We start from the raw sequence: 13422 nt of genomic DNA, 5'->3' as shown, positions 1-13422 counted from the left end.
TCGAGTGTTTATTTTCGGTCGTCAAAAAATAAAGCTTTTTTTTTTAATTTAATTTTCACCATTTCCTTAAATAAGTCGATCATTATGATAATCCTTTGGAATCGAAGAGCAACATTTTTAGAATAGGATTTTGATTGATAAAAAAGCACTTACAGATATTTTACGACGATCTTTTTCCTTATGCAAAGTAAAATTAAAAAAAAAATGCAGATATTGATCTGAAATTTTTCACCATTTACTTCTTTTTATGTAATATATTTAAATGGAACTCCAGACATTTCTCTAAAATTTAATAATAATAAAAAAAAAAAAAAAGATTTTTTTTTTCTTTTTCCAAATTGATATTATTTTAAAATTTACACTTGATCTATTGAAACAATCATTTCGTTTTATAGCTTACGGCTCCGAGTCCTTTAAATACCTATAACTTTTTCCTTTAAACATTTTATCTGAGAATATTTAAACAAGCATAAGCGGTGTTAAAAATTTCCATTTTTCCACATTTTATCTGATAACATATTCGGATGCAAACTAGGCTTTTTTTTTTTTTTTTTTTTTTTGGATAGCCAATTCAAAAATTTCAGTTGATAAAAATATTGTTATGTCCTCCCCCCTCATTTTGTTCATTCCTTCAGATTAGACTCTAAATCCTTTAAGTGAGTGAACCTGCTTAGGGCAAGGAAACGAACTATACAGTAACTACGGAAGCAGGTATTAATGAAATGCATATTTATTCATTTTAAATAATCTGTATTTAATCTTAAAAAAATGAATGTCAGTTTGTCTTCAGCCTCTGCCGGCGGGAAATCCATTAGCGAAGACGGGGATTTCGTCATAATCGTCACGTTTCCCTCTGGAGCCCATGAATCCCGTGGCCAGAACGGCGAGCGGATCATCAACAGGTGGGAGGGATCCTTTGATACTCCTGTTCGTTAGGTGGAAGAAGGGGTAAGGCAACGATTCCTCGGGCTTTTTGGAAATGGCGTTTTCGTACCGGAGTAAACCATTCAGGACCAGTCGCATGTCGGGGGTGTACCTCATCATGCGCTCCGCTGCAAGATGGTTCTGAAAATAAATGCGAATAAAATTAACCATCAGCCCTTTAAAAAAATCGTTTTCCTAGTAATGGTATATGAAAATATTTTTGAAATTGAGATAGATCTAAGGAAAGGAATCAATTTAGTTTATTAAAAAAGTTAATATGGTTTCTTAATCGTGGTAACTAATTAATGAAAAAATATTTTAATCAAAATACTTCGCTATTTGATTTAAGAAATTGAAAAAAAAAAAAAAACAAGGTTTCGTTTTATCGAAAACTTTGATAAGACTTATACCAACCTTCTTTCCAGTCACTTCTTTCTGTATAGCCTTCCTTTTAATTTTAGTATAATTCTATTTCAAAATAATTATAACTAATTGATAATTTGATCGATAAAACTACATTATGACCAAACTGCTTATTAATAGCTTTTGTGATTTCTGAAATTCTTGTACATAGCAACTGGAAATGAATGTGCTTAAATAGTGTAAAATGAATATTTAAATATTGTTTAATTTGGTGATAAGTATACATCGTATGGATTAGAAAGGATTATTTTAAAATATAAACACATGAAAGCCATGTTTTGTGAGTGGGAGTACTTGTATTAAAGAAAATGTTTATTATTTCATATATTGGACTCAACTCAGTTCTAATAATAATTTTTGCTGTGATATTAAGCCAACATTTTGCGCTATAAATTAGTTGGCACAAAGCTATAGCGGCATGTATACATCAATGTATACAGAAATATGCATCTGTTTCACTAACTTTGTAAATAGATATCATTTTGTATGTTTTCTTACTGCAGTTAACCTTCAAATTAAAAGTATATCAAGAAAGTTAAGCTGTATATGGAAGAATTTCTCCTTAGTATTTTAAATAATTTATTGCCTGATCAATTTAATGTCTTATAATTTCATAAAGGATGGCAAAATAAAAATATAACCTTTGATTCTTCACCTGTGGATAAATTGAAATTCGCTCGTGTCTTTTTCTGCTAATGAATGGTTTTGGAATGAATCATGCATCGAATACTTTGAAAGGTGCAAGGGGGAGGGGGGCTAACATCGTGATCATTTACCGCTTCGCATCATCTCGTATTGTCTCAACACGTTGGTGGTCTAACATTCCCCACAGATATGGTGTGAAAATTTGCAGAGGCAGTGCCGGCTCAGACTTAGCTTTCATCATCTAATAGGGAATTAAATTGGCTAAGATATCTCCATTTGTACTTCAAAGCGAGATGTTATTGAAATTGAATTGAAATAAATCATGCAATTAAAGTGCGTTTTTATGGTAATATTTGCATGATAAATGATCAGTCTGATCTCCAGGCGAAAGGTGCAAAATTTATTTTTGATTTAATTATTGAAGCATTTTTGAATATAGTGAAGTATTTCAAACTATTAAGAACATGAATGATTTTGGTTAACATTTGCCGGCGTACGTACGGAATTGCTGCTGATTAAATCATCCCTGAAGTTATGCTTTAAAGAATAGAACTTTTTAAGCTTTTAGATTCTGATACTAATACAAATTTGCCCTATGACAAAAGTGTGAATTCTGAATCAAGCTTGTTATTTCTATTAGTCAAATGTTGTTGAATCGTTGAAAACCATGTTTAACAGGTGTCTGCTACATAAGAAGACGCCTGAAAATGGCACAGATTCAAAGAAAGTGTTTAGTTTAATGTTATTGAACAAATTCCCATCGATTATAAGTGTACAATTTCAAGGATATGTATATTGTTTTGATAGTTTTAAACGATGTTGAAGTTTTTTAGAGAAGTTGTCGATTCTGATGCCGCATGAAACATGTGAACAAGGTTCTAAATAACTAGATCTATTCTGAAATGAAGCATGTAATTACTTCCAAATGGGCTCCAAATAAGCAATAGAATTAATAAAGCCAATAACATATAATCTATCTTGAATTAGTGATAAATTACTCTTGAAAATTGCCCCATCCCCTTTCTCAGCATTTGATCAATGAAAGATTCCCATTCACGATTATGCACGCTTTGTGGCAGTGCAGGATGTGGAATGTCTCTTCAAAAATCTCATTACTTCGCAGATATTTGCGATAGAGATTCTTACACCAAGTTCGTCTAAACTTTCATCTTAGTAGGAAATTTCATTAACTCTGTGCCTGATAATAGCTCATCCATTTGTATTTTCAGTCATAATTTTCTTAGTGACTTGGGATTCTTTTTGATATCTTTCTTCCTTTTATAATTCCACGTTAAATTTCAACCCTGAATAATAAAGCTAAAACAGAATAAGTGATATTTTATAATTTAACATAATACCGGCTTTATTTTACCTCCGATTATTTTACCCGTGCGTAATACTTTCGAAATTCATCAAATTCTGGCATTGTTATTCTCAATCTATAAACGAAGGATTTGATGCAGAGACCGTGCCCAGCTTTCCCCAAAGTGACGGTTACATAGAGAGGGTAGAAACTCCAATTCGGGTGATTATTTCATTTCAACAGGAGTTCTATCGTCGAACGGATATAAGTTCTAAAACAAAACTTTTGATAATTCTTACTTCATTGGATCCTCTCTGAACTTCATCGGGGGATTCTTGAGTCTTTACTGCTCTCCAGCAAACGAACACAAACACAAATGCGAAAAGGCCATGACTGTACATCATTTTTTTCCTCTGAAACAAAAACATTTACCGATTACAAAACGACGCAAAATTCAGGGGGGGGGAATTATTTCACGATGGACTGTATAATAAGAAACTCGCACTCGTATCTGATGCGTATCTGTCTTCCTCAAATTAGCATTCCGTAGCAGGTCGTACAGGATTAATATTTCTCACACATATTTTTGTTTATATTTGATATCCTGAATGTATAAAAAAATCCATAAATTTAGTCCGTTTAGGTTAGAGGCTTTCTTTGAAATACGCTTGCGAAAAATAAAATTCCAACATTAGAGAGGCATTGTTCATGAATAATGTCCTTTATTTTATTTTCTAGTGTATTAAATATCGTAATCTTATCATTTCTTGTTTTCACACTAACCAAAAAGAAAGAATCTTCATATGGTACCGTAAACACTGACAATAGCTATGTCATTAATCAAGCCAGAAAGCTTTGTTTTTTCTTCTCTATACAGGCTTCCCTTGCGCTCAGTAGAAAGAAACTATTGAAATCATCAAAAAATTGGAACTCCAAATTCTAACGAAGTTTGAAAAATATATTTTTGGCCTTATGCCTGTGACTAAGAGAGAGCTCAAAAACGCTTTGTGTTAGACCGGCGAAATTCGATATACAGTCTTTATACCAAATGTGTAGATTTCTATTATATTTTGGGCAAAATCCGTTCAGAGGAAGGCTGTCTGTCCGACTGTTCGAATATGAGTTAACACTATACCTACCAAAGGAAGAAAGGTAGATAGATAAAATTCGCTACACTGATTTAACATCTATACTGTCAAATGCCTGAGCCACATCCAACGAGGGATCGACCGTCTATCGATCTGTACTTTCAGAAACATAAAAACGCGATAACTCAAAAAGCAGTGACTAAAATATATCCATTTTAATATTTAAGTACAGTTCTTTGTCAAGTTTTTATTTCAATCGTTTGGGAAAACGTGTTTGAAACACACATTTGATTTTCGTTTACCCTAAATCGAAAAAATTGTCTCCAAGAGTGACAAGATAGATTCAATAAAAATGGTAAACTCCCGCCAAAGTTAATATTTTTTAACTATTGTTTGCCAGTACCATGTAAAGCGTTCTCCGGAATCACATCTTTATTAGAGCGTATGCAAGAAAGTTTTAAGAACTCAATTCTCACTAACTTATCGCTGGCTGCCAAAATGCATGCAAATGCCATCTTCTTAATTAGTTTTAACGGATCATTCAAGGAGTCCCTCAAAACCAAACGGTGTAGAAATGCTAAATGAATGAATGAAATATCACGCGGAAATAATTGAAGGTAGAGTAAAAATTGAATTAAATGTTCAAGACAGTAAAATTAAATTAAATAATCTTTAGGAATATGTTTATTTTAAATAGTGCATAGTCTACCAATGAAAGTTTTCAGAGCGTATAATTCAATTTTATTCTGTTATAATACATTCATAAATCTTCACTCTCGATAAAAATTTTGAATAAAGTGTTTGAAGAATATCCTAAATAAATTTTTCTATATCAAAATATTATCAAGGTTAAACATTCAATAACTTACCACAAAGCAGCAAATAAAATATCACATCTTTATGTAGTATGCATGAAACAGCGTCCTCTGTTTGCAATCAAAACACTTGCTTTTCTGCGAAAATTTTCATGGAAGTGTGGAGAGGGGGGGGGGCATTTACCTCAAAAATGTTCGTTAGTAAAAAAATATCAATCTCGCATATTGTTTCAAATATTTATTTTATTCTATTGGATAACTGGAATGGCTTTTCCCGTTGATTCGTCTAGTTAGTTTGTATAGTAATGGCAACAGAGCAAGAGCAATTCATATTGCAGATATAATATAAATGCGAACATCAGGCATATGAGGGCATTTTATTGTTGAGTTGTATTCTTTGCAATGTATCGATCTAAAGATTGCAAAACTTTTGATAAAGAGTGTACATTTCGACTTACCTGTGCTAGAGCTGATGCAACCACAGCTGGAGAGAAATCTAGAGTGTGTGGTGGACGAGGGATAATCCTCCTTTTATAGCGCTAATGATTCACTAAGTGACCACAAGATATATTGACCGCTTAGTACAATTGGACAAACAAGTCAATACAAATTTAGACAAAATCTTCCGAGCGAACGTTTAATACGTTTAGCACCGACTCGGAATGTTACAGGCAGAACAGACGCCGGCTTCGAAGGTCAGAGTCCTAATTCGGTTTCATTTGAAAAGGATATAACCTAGTAAAAGCTTTTTTCCATTTTATTCTGACTAAGATCTGATGCTAATTCGTCCATTTTAGTGATTCGAGTAAATATCTTATGAGGGAGAGTTTCTTTAATGTACTGTAATTACAAAGTGCAATGGGGTTTGTTTTATTTCTTTTGCACAATACAAAGTGTTTGTATCAGTTAGATGACTTCAGTGATTTTATGGTTAAACAAACCGCGTTTACCAATCAGCTAGTTCCATAGGAGTAATGCTCTCTAAAATTGTCAATCATACATTTTATGTAATTTGGTCTCTCATTCTACAGCCAAATATATTTTAGCTTGCAATTTTGACAGTCATATAACTCTTTCTATTACAGAAGCTTTCTATTACAGCCTTTATGATACACTGTTATTTTTACTATGTATCACCCTAATTTTCTCTGATCTCCAGAAAAATTTGAATTTAAGAAGGAAGCGGAAGTGATAAAATTTCAATAAATACAATTATTTACTAAAACCAAGCGAATTTCTTTAAAAAATATGATTGCAGAAAATTGAATTTTTGAATAACGTCCAATAATCCAATGGGCGTCCAATGGATTTTAATTACGTCCAATGGATTTTAATGTTGTCAATAATATTTTATTTCATTTCCGTCTATATATTCACCTGAAATGAAAATACTCGTAATTATGAAAATTAAATTGTCCATCGATTCTATGAAACATATTTGATAAAATATTCTTGAAAATCTAACGTTTCAAAATTCTACTATCCAATTTAACTGTTATACAGCTTTTAATATTATTACTTTAAAACAATCAACAGTTTGATTATTTTAGACACTCAGTCTTGGAAAAAGTGCAAGCGCTGATTCTTCAAGGCGGTCGATGGGGAGTTATGAAATCGCGCGTTTTTATAGATTTGAGACTCAATTTTCATAACTCAATCAGTTTTAATTCCAAAAGAGAGGAATTCTATTATTTAAGATTATTCGTTTCATTTAAACCATTTTTAATTAGATGTGATTAATTAATTAAGTTTAAAAAATGAGTGCTAGTTTTTAATTATGATGGTATGGATATGATTAAAGCGAAACTGAGAAGTCGTGGATGTCATACATTTGGCGTTTTCTTGTTAAAATAATTCAATCCAAAGTGAGATGACGTAAACATTTAATATTTACATTTTAAACATTTAAATATAACATTTATGTTAACTATTATTATAAAATATTCGTTAAAAGTGGTTAAAAGCAATGAATAAATCTGATATCGAAGTTTCACTAAATGTTTCATTATGTTTTAGAAAGTTTTAATTACCTAAGTAACGATGCACGTTTTTATTGGTGATTATAATTGTGGGAAAACATCCCTTGATCTTTGTGTAGTGGCACTGCCATCAATTGCAATGTAGATTTTGGCTGGATTGGATTTTTCTTCGGCGATACCAAAGGTTTGCCCTTTTCGATGATGTAACCACAAGTATGAAGAATTTAGACGAACTCAGGAACCATCTTGATTGTCGGGTTCCTGTTTTACTAGAGAAGGAAAATATGCAGGTCCTTTTGCCAGAATTTCCTACGGGCATTATCACCTCCAATAGAGAAATTCTAGAGAGTCTGCACATACGAGTGAAACAATTTTCATCTACACAAATTCTATTTAAAAGGACGTGAATACAAACTGGATCACAATGTTTCATTTATGATTTTAGTAATGTTGAATTTCATTCCAGAAGAATCCTATTTTTACTAAAGAAATCAATGATTATAAATCCCACTGGATTAAAGAGCCTGTTTTGAACTGTGAAATCTGCAAAGATGATGGTTTTGGACTTTAAAGGAATGGGCTAATTTTATTTTACTAATGAGTTTTGTGCCGTGCATTCTTCTTCATCTTATGCTATTGCAATATTTATATGGAATAAATAGAGACGTTTGCAAAAAATATTACGTGCACATATTTTACGCGTTTTTACATGAATTATGTTTTGACAAATTTTCAGGGCTAATCTATAATTATTGAATTTCATGTTTTTGTATTATATAACATATAAAAATTATGAATATTGTATGTATACTTAATTTTTATACACTATTTATGTTTTGATAAATTTTTAGCACTAGCCTATAATTATTAAATTTCATATGTATATGATATATCATTTTCTATATGATATAAATTATATAAAAAATTATGAATACTGAATGTATATTTAAATTCTGTTTGTGAATTTCATGTTTTTGTATATGATATAAATTACAGTACACTGCCGAGTATCCGGACTAATGTGGTGGAAGGGCAGGTCAGATAATCAAATAACCGAACAAACCGGAATTCTATGAAATTATTTCTTTGCCTCCCAATACAAGAAAACAGAGTTTTTATACCAAAACTCTCTGACATAATACTTATTTTCTCATTTCTTATTGACTACTAAGTTCTCCATTTCTCTCAAGTCACATAAAGTGTCAAGGCGGCCGCGGCCTAATGCCGGTAACGTGTCGAGTTAAAACATAAGGCTCTGTACGAATAGTTTATATATGCTTATATACTGCGATTCACATTTCAAAAATTTATTAAAGAAAAAATAATTAAAAAGGCATAAACTGTTCGCATTTTAACATAAATTCTATAATGCCAAACAAATGCATAAAACATACACAGTAATAAAACATTAACGCACATCGTAGGCCTCGTTCTTATGAAATTTGACTCAAACTGATTTTATTTGTTACTGATTAATGCTTACACAAATAAGAAACAGCGGCAGTAGTTGAGGTCCGTTATACACTGACGCAATAAAGAACAACAGATCGCTATTTTTTTCCTGTCCCAACTTGTATTTTGGCACGTAAAGAGGATCGCAACAGAAGCCCGCTTCCAATGCCACGGCAATGTTGCAAATGCAAGGCCTTGCATTCCTCATTGAATGACGATAAAAGGAAACTAGGTTGAATACTACGGAAGCCGGATAGTCGCGAAACGGATGCTCGAGAGTATACTGTATATAAAAATTATGAATATTGTTTGCATATTATAATTATATTCAAACAAAGTTGGGAATTAAAATGCCAATGGTCTAGCGCTCTGATTAGCCAAATTACTTGGCTCTCGTTGTGCTTAGGCGTTCAGGATAAACAAGGTATTGGAAGAAAAAATCCAGAAGGAGGCAGCGAATTACAAAAAAGGAATATTTATTGGGAGAGTGTAAGAGTGCATATTAGTGTATAAAGTAAATCGCTATTTAAATGCTACGTTGATATTTACATAGTTCGTTATTACAGTTAATCAAAGTTCAGCTTCGGCTATTGTATCTAGAATAGTGCGGAAAAGTTGACTTTTGGTGTAGATAAGACAAATTAAAAATATAAAAAATATTGTACATCTTGGAAGTGCCGCAAGGACGTTAAAGTTTCATAAAAACACACTTTTTGGAACTTTTTCTAAGATTTTTGAGTGCCTCGATTATGAAATAAAATGTTTTAAATTGGCGTTATAATAGGAATAGAAATATAAAAACAGTTTTACTATTGCATTGGTATGGCATCTAAGATACTAAGTCATCTCGAAGCGGATGTTATTGAGGAGAAGCGGAGATTAGTCTGCGTCAGAGAGCTCCGAGCTGGTGTCAGATCAGCAACTTTACCGAGTTCAATTGAGCTGGCGTCTCCGCTCCTTCTATTGTGTTATTGATTAATGTAACTGATTTGTTAGTTTGTGTGCTTTGTTGTGAGTAAAAATGACTAAGACTAAATAAGAGAAGACAAGGCAAATGGACATTGGTGTTTTGGGAAATTTAGTAATTTGCTTGAAGGTGAACTGTCTACTTACGAATCTGCTGTTATATTAGACGTGACCTCAAAATTGCTTCAGAGAAGGATCCTTCTGTAAATGAAATATATAACACTTTGAGAGAATCTCTGGAAACATGTTTTGACAAAGGGTAAGGGGAGTTCGTTTCACAATTTTCAAGCCATGAGATCATGTCTAATTAAGCCTTTGGATCGAAGTTCATCTTTGGAATTTTAAATTTCCAGACTTCGCCTCTACTTTCTGTTCTTGCTTTTAAAACACGCTTCAAACCAAGTTCTGATTGGATTTTACGTTCATTACTTAGCATGGACAAAAGGATATTTTCTGGAGCAACAAAGTACTCATTTCATCGAATAATCGGTTCTATTACGTTATTGAGATCGTCATAGAGTTATACCTTGAATATGAGATAAAGTTAAACAGATGTTTGGAACCTGAAGGTTTTAATATTAAAACACACAAGCACATACACTTTTACAATGTACTCTGCCAAACCCTTAAGATATATTTGAAAGATCTGGTTAATTTGCCTTTTTTTGTAAAAATGATTGGGTTTTTTTTTTCAGCTTTGTCATTGTCGCCAGTAACCATTTCTGACACATTAGTATTTTTTTTTGTTCGGTCTTGATTAAACGTAACAATTTTCTTTACTTTTTTTCTTCTTCTTCAAAGTGCTTGTGGTAGCTAACTAGGTATCAATATTATCTATAACCATTTGGGTAATATTGATAATATATTTAAATGGTATTATTATATTTATACGCAAGACATCTGGATCTCAGCCAAATAGTATAGTGGACCTGGTTATCGACTTTCTCCGTCTTCCTTGTCACACGCAAGCAGTGGAAAGAGCTGTGAAATTGGAGACCGAATCCGCTCAAAATGTCTATGATTTAATCGCAAGAGAAGATTACATAAGATCAACAATTGATTCACGTGCGAGTATGCCAAAAGTTGGAACAAAAAAAATACAGTTGAATGTGGCAATAAAGTAGAAACACACACTTTGCAGTTGTAACATTCGTAATCATTAATGATATAGAAGAAACACAACATTTCACACTGAAAAGTATTTTATTACTATTGTTTTATTTTGTAATTAATATTTTGTTTACTTGTGATGCTTATATATGTATTTAAAATCATCCTTTGTAACATTAAACGCACTAAAAATTCATAATAAAATATTTTCTCAAAGTTTATAATTTTTTCATTTTTTTACAAACTTTAAACTCTTTGTGGCACCTCAAGATGTGGTTGTATTACAACCAAATTTTTTAAAATTCTTTTTGAACCTAAAAGGTAACTTTTCCCCACTATTACCAAACTGAAATTAAAAAAAATATATATCAAGGCCATTTTCGTTCCACCCTAATGTGCACCCGGATATGCATTTGTGCTATCACTGAGTATAGGTTGGCGTTCGTTGTAATTTATGAACTCACTATCTAATAATTCAGGACTGCGAACCCAGGTACAATTCTGTTTAAAATCATTTTTGCATTGCACGTCCGGGAGACCAGTGTGTTTTGAAAAACAATTAATAATATGCATATGAGAAAAAAAAAGTTTTTTATACATTTCTAGAATTAATTGGGATATAGTAGTACGAGATTTCATTCTTTTTTTCTTCTTGAATTCGTCATCTATTTTTCTTTATTTATTTTGTTTTAACATTTAACAGGATTATTAACAGGATTTAACATTTAACAGAAGTATTTCCAACACGGTTTGCACCACACGTCATATTCCTCCACTTCCTCATGATTTAGATATAGGTGTAGTGCAAAATCTCTTGAAGCATCTATAAACACTTCCCTATCCTTAGAATCAGTCTCGGAAACTCCATCAACTTCATCACCCAATTCATCTTTCGGATCAGTTAATTTTCTATACAATCTGTAAGACATTTCTTCGAGTAGATCAACTGCAGAAGAAACTTCTTCCTCCGAGCTGCTTCGTTGCTTAAAGAAATAAAACAGAGGCTCAATGCTTTCTAACTAAGTAATTAAAATTTCTAGTAAAACTGTCTATTCATACCTTTCAGTAAGGGAAATTACTTCTGCGGATATATTAGGGGCTAGAATTTGATCATTTTCCTTTAACCTTTATTTATTTGTACTGAATCATCTGAACGGAGGATAGTTTCAATGAATATTCTATTCGAAGGAATGAATTGTCCCAAAAAAAGGTTGACATAAATATGAGAAGATGAATTGTTAAGGTCGAGAACTTAGCAAACTGAAATTTACGAAAAATGTTTCAGACTCTTCTGTTTTCGAGTTGCTAAGTTAATGTTACAAAGTTAAAAGTAGATATGAAGCTCAGTTTATTTTAATCAAGGACGAGAATACGATACGCATCATTTTACTAGCGCCAGCATTCAAAATGGCGCTTCACTTTATGATTGCAATTCTTGAATCCAATCTCTCTGTTGGAGACGGAATACTTCTTTGCTGACTCCGGGAGATCACGAGCAACTGAAAACTCTTGAAACTGGGAACAGTAAAATGAACATAGAAAAGAGATGATACAAAAATGACTGGGACGAAATCAGGCTTTCAACCATTCTGCCACATAATTATGAAATATAAAGTTCAGCTGTGTTTGTAAACATTTAAAAAAAATTACTGGTATTGCTGGTTTGAAAATCAATTATTTTTTATCTTGAAGATTATTTCTTTAAGTAATCAAAAAACAATTGAAATCCCTTTCATAGTATTTCAAGTGGATGACCAAACATTACACGTTATGCTCACAGTTGAAGAAAGCATATAAACAGCGGAAGAGCCACTTGGATTTTTTGCTCAAGAAAAGAGGATTCCGGGTTGTTTGAATGGTGCATTGCAGAATTGGCAGAGACTACGAATTAAAAGCGTTTAAAATTGCAACGGTAAGATTTTGAAAGAAAGAGAAAAAAGGATTTATTTTAAAAATGAGAATACATGTAAAAATGAAATGACATGTATATATGAGTTTCAGAAAAAGATTTAAAATACTAATTTATACTGATAAACTAAATAATAGTTTTAAAATTAAATTCTTTTTTGGCTTCTTAATTTAAAATTCATGGAAAAAAAAATGCTTGTGAACTTTGGAAAAGTATATTATTGAATTCCTTAACACATAGCTTATATTTCGGTTACAAAATTAAATTAAATTAATCAGTTAACTGATCATTAACTCATTAAAATTTTATTTTGTGACTAGGCTGGAATTCATAAATATAAACAATTAAATAGCTCCATATTGGAGAATTAAAAAAAATCAATTACAAACTTTCATCTTTGATAAAATGAAGCTGTCATAAAAGGGTATAAAAATGGTAAATTCTTTCATATACAGTTATTTAATTTTTTTAAAAATAACAAAGGAAATAAGTTTATAATTAACTTTTATTTTATTTGATTTGTTTTATGATTGTAAAAACAGAATTTAGTCATCATTTTTTTTTTTCACTCGTTTCTTGATTTGGCAGACTTTTCAAATTTTGTTGTTATAATTTGGCTGACAACATACTATTTTAGTATTTCTAGAATTTATTATCAACAAATTAATTGATTTTATTAAATTTTGTTTTCATACGCCAAGAATTGGATGCACATTTGAAAAAATTTCGTTTCAAAAATCCGTAGTACCTATGAAAATGAAATATACAGGGTGGTTATAATTAAACTTTCTTTATAAACAACATCATA

General features: G+C 31.6%; 1 protein-coding gene across 1 annotated transcript in view; it reads right to left on the bottom strand.

Moving 5' to 3' along the window:
• Nucleotides 1-754: 754 nt before the first annotated feature.
• LOC129988622 (uncharacterized) overlaps nucleotides 755-13422 on the bottom strand; it is an 82610-nt gene continuing 69942 nt past the window's right edge. Inside the window, exons 2-5 of the mRNA XM_056096888.1 lie at nucleotides 11462-11688; nucleotides 5657-5726; nucleotides 3595-3708; nucleotides 755-1065 (exon numbers count right to left, since the gene is read on the bottom strand). Of these exons, the coding sequence (XP_055952863.1) occupies nucleotides 787-1065; nucleotides 3595-3708; nucleotides 5657-5726; nucleotides 11462-11688 (690 nt within the window). The 3' untranslated portion in view covers nucleotides 755-786. The remainder of the gene's footprint in view (nucleotides 1066-3594; nucleotides 3709-5656; nucleotides 5727-11461; nucleotides 11689-13422) is intronic.

This window comes from Argiope bruennichi, chromosome 10, assembly GCF_947563725.1.
Source record: "Argiope bruennichi chromosome 10, qqArgBrue1.1, whole genome shotgun sequence".
In the NCBI taxonomy this organism is placed as follows: Eukaryota; Metazoa; Arthropoda; class Arachnida; order Araneae; family Araneidae; genus Argiope; species Argiope bruennichi.
This window is presented reverse-complemented; position numbering and strand designations above follow the sequence as displayed.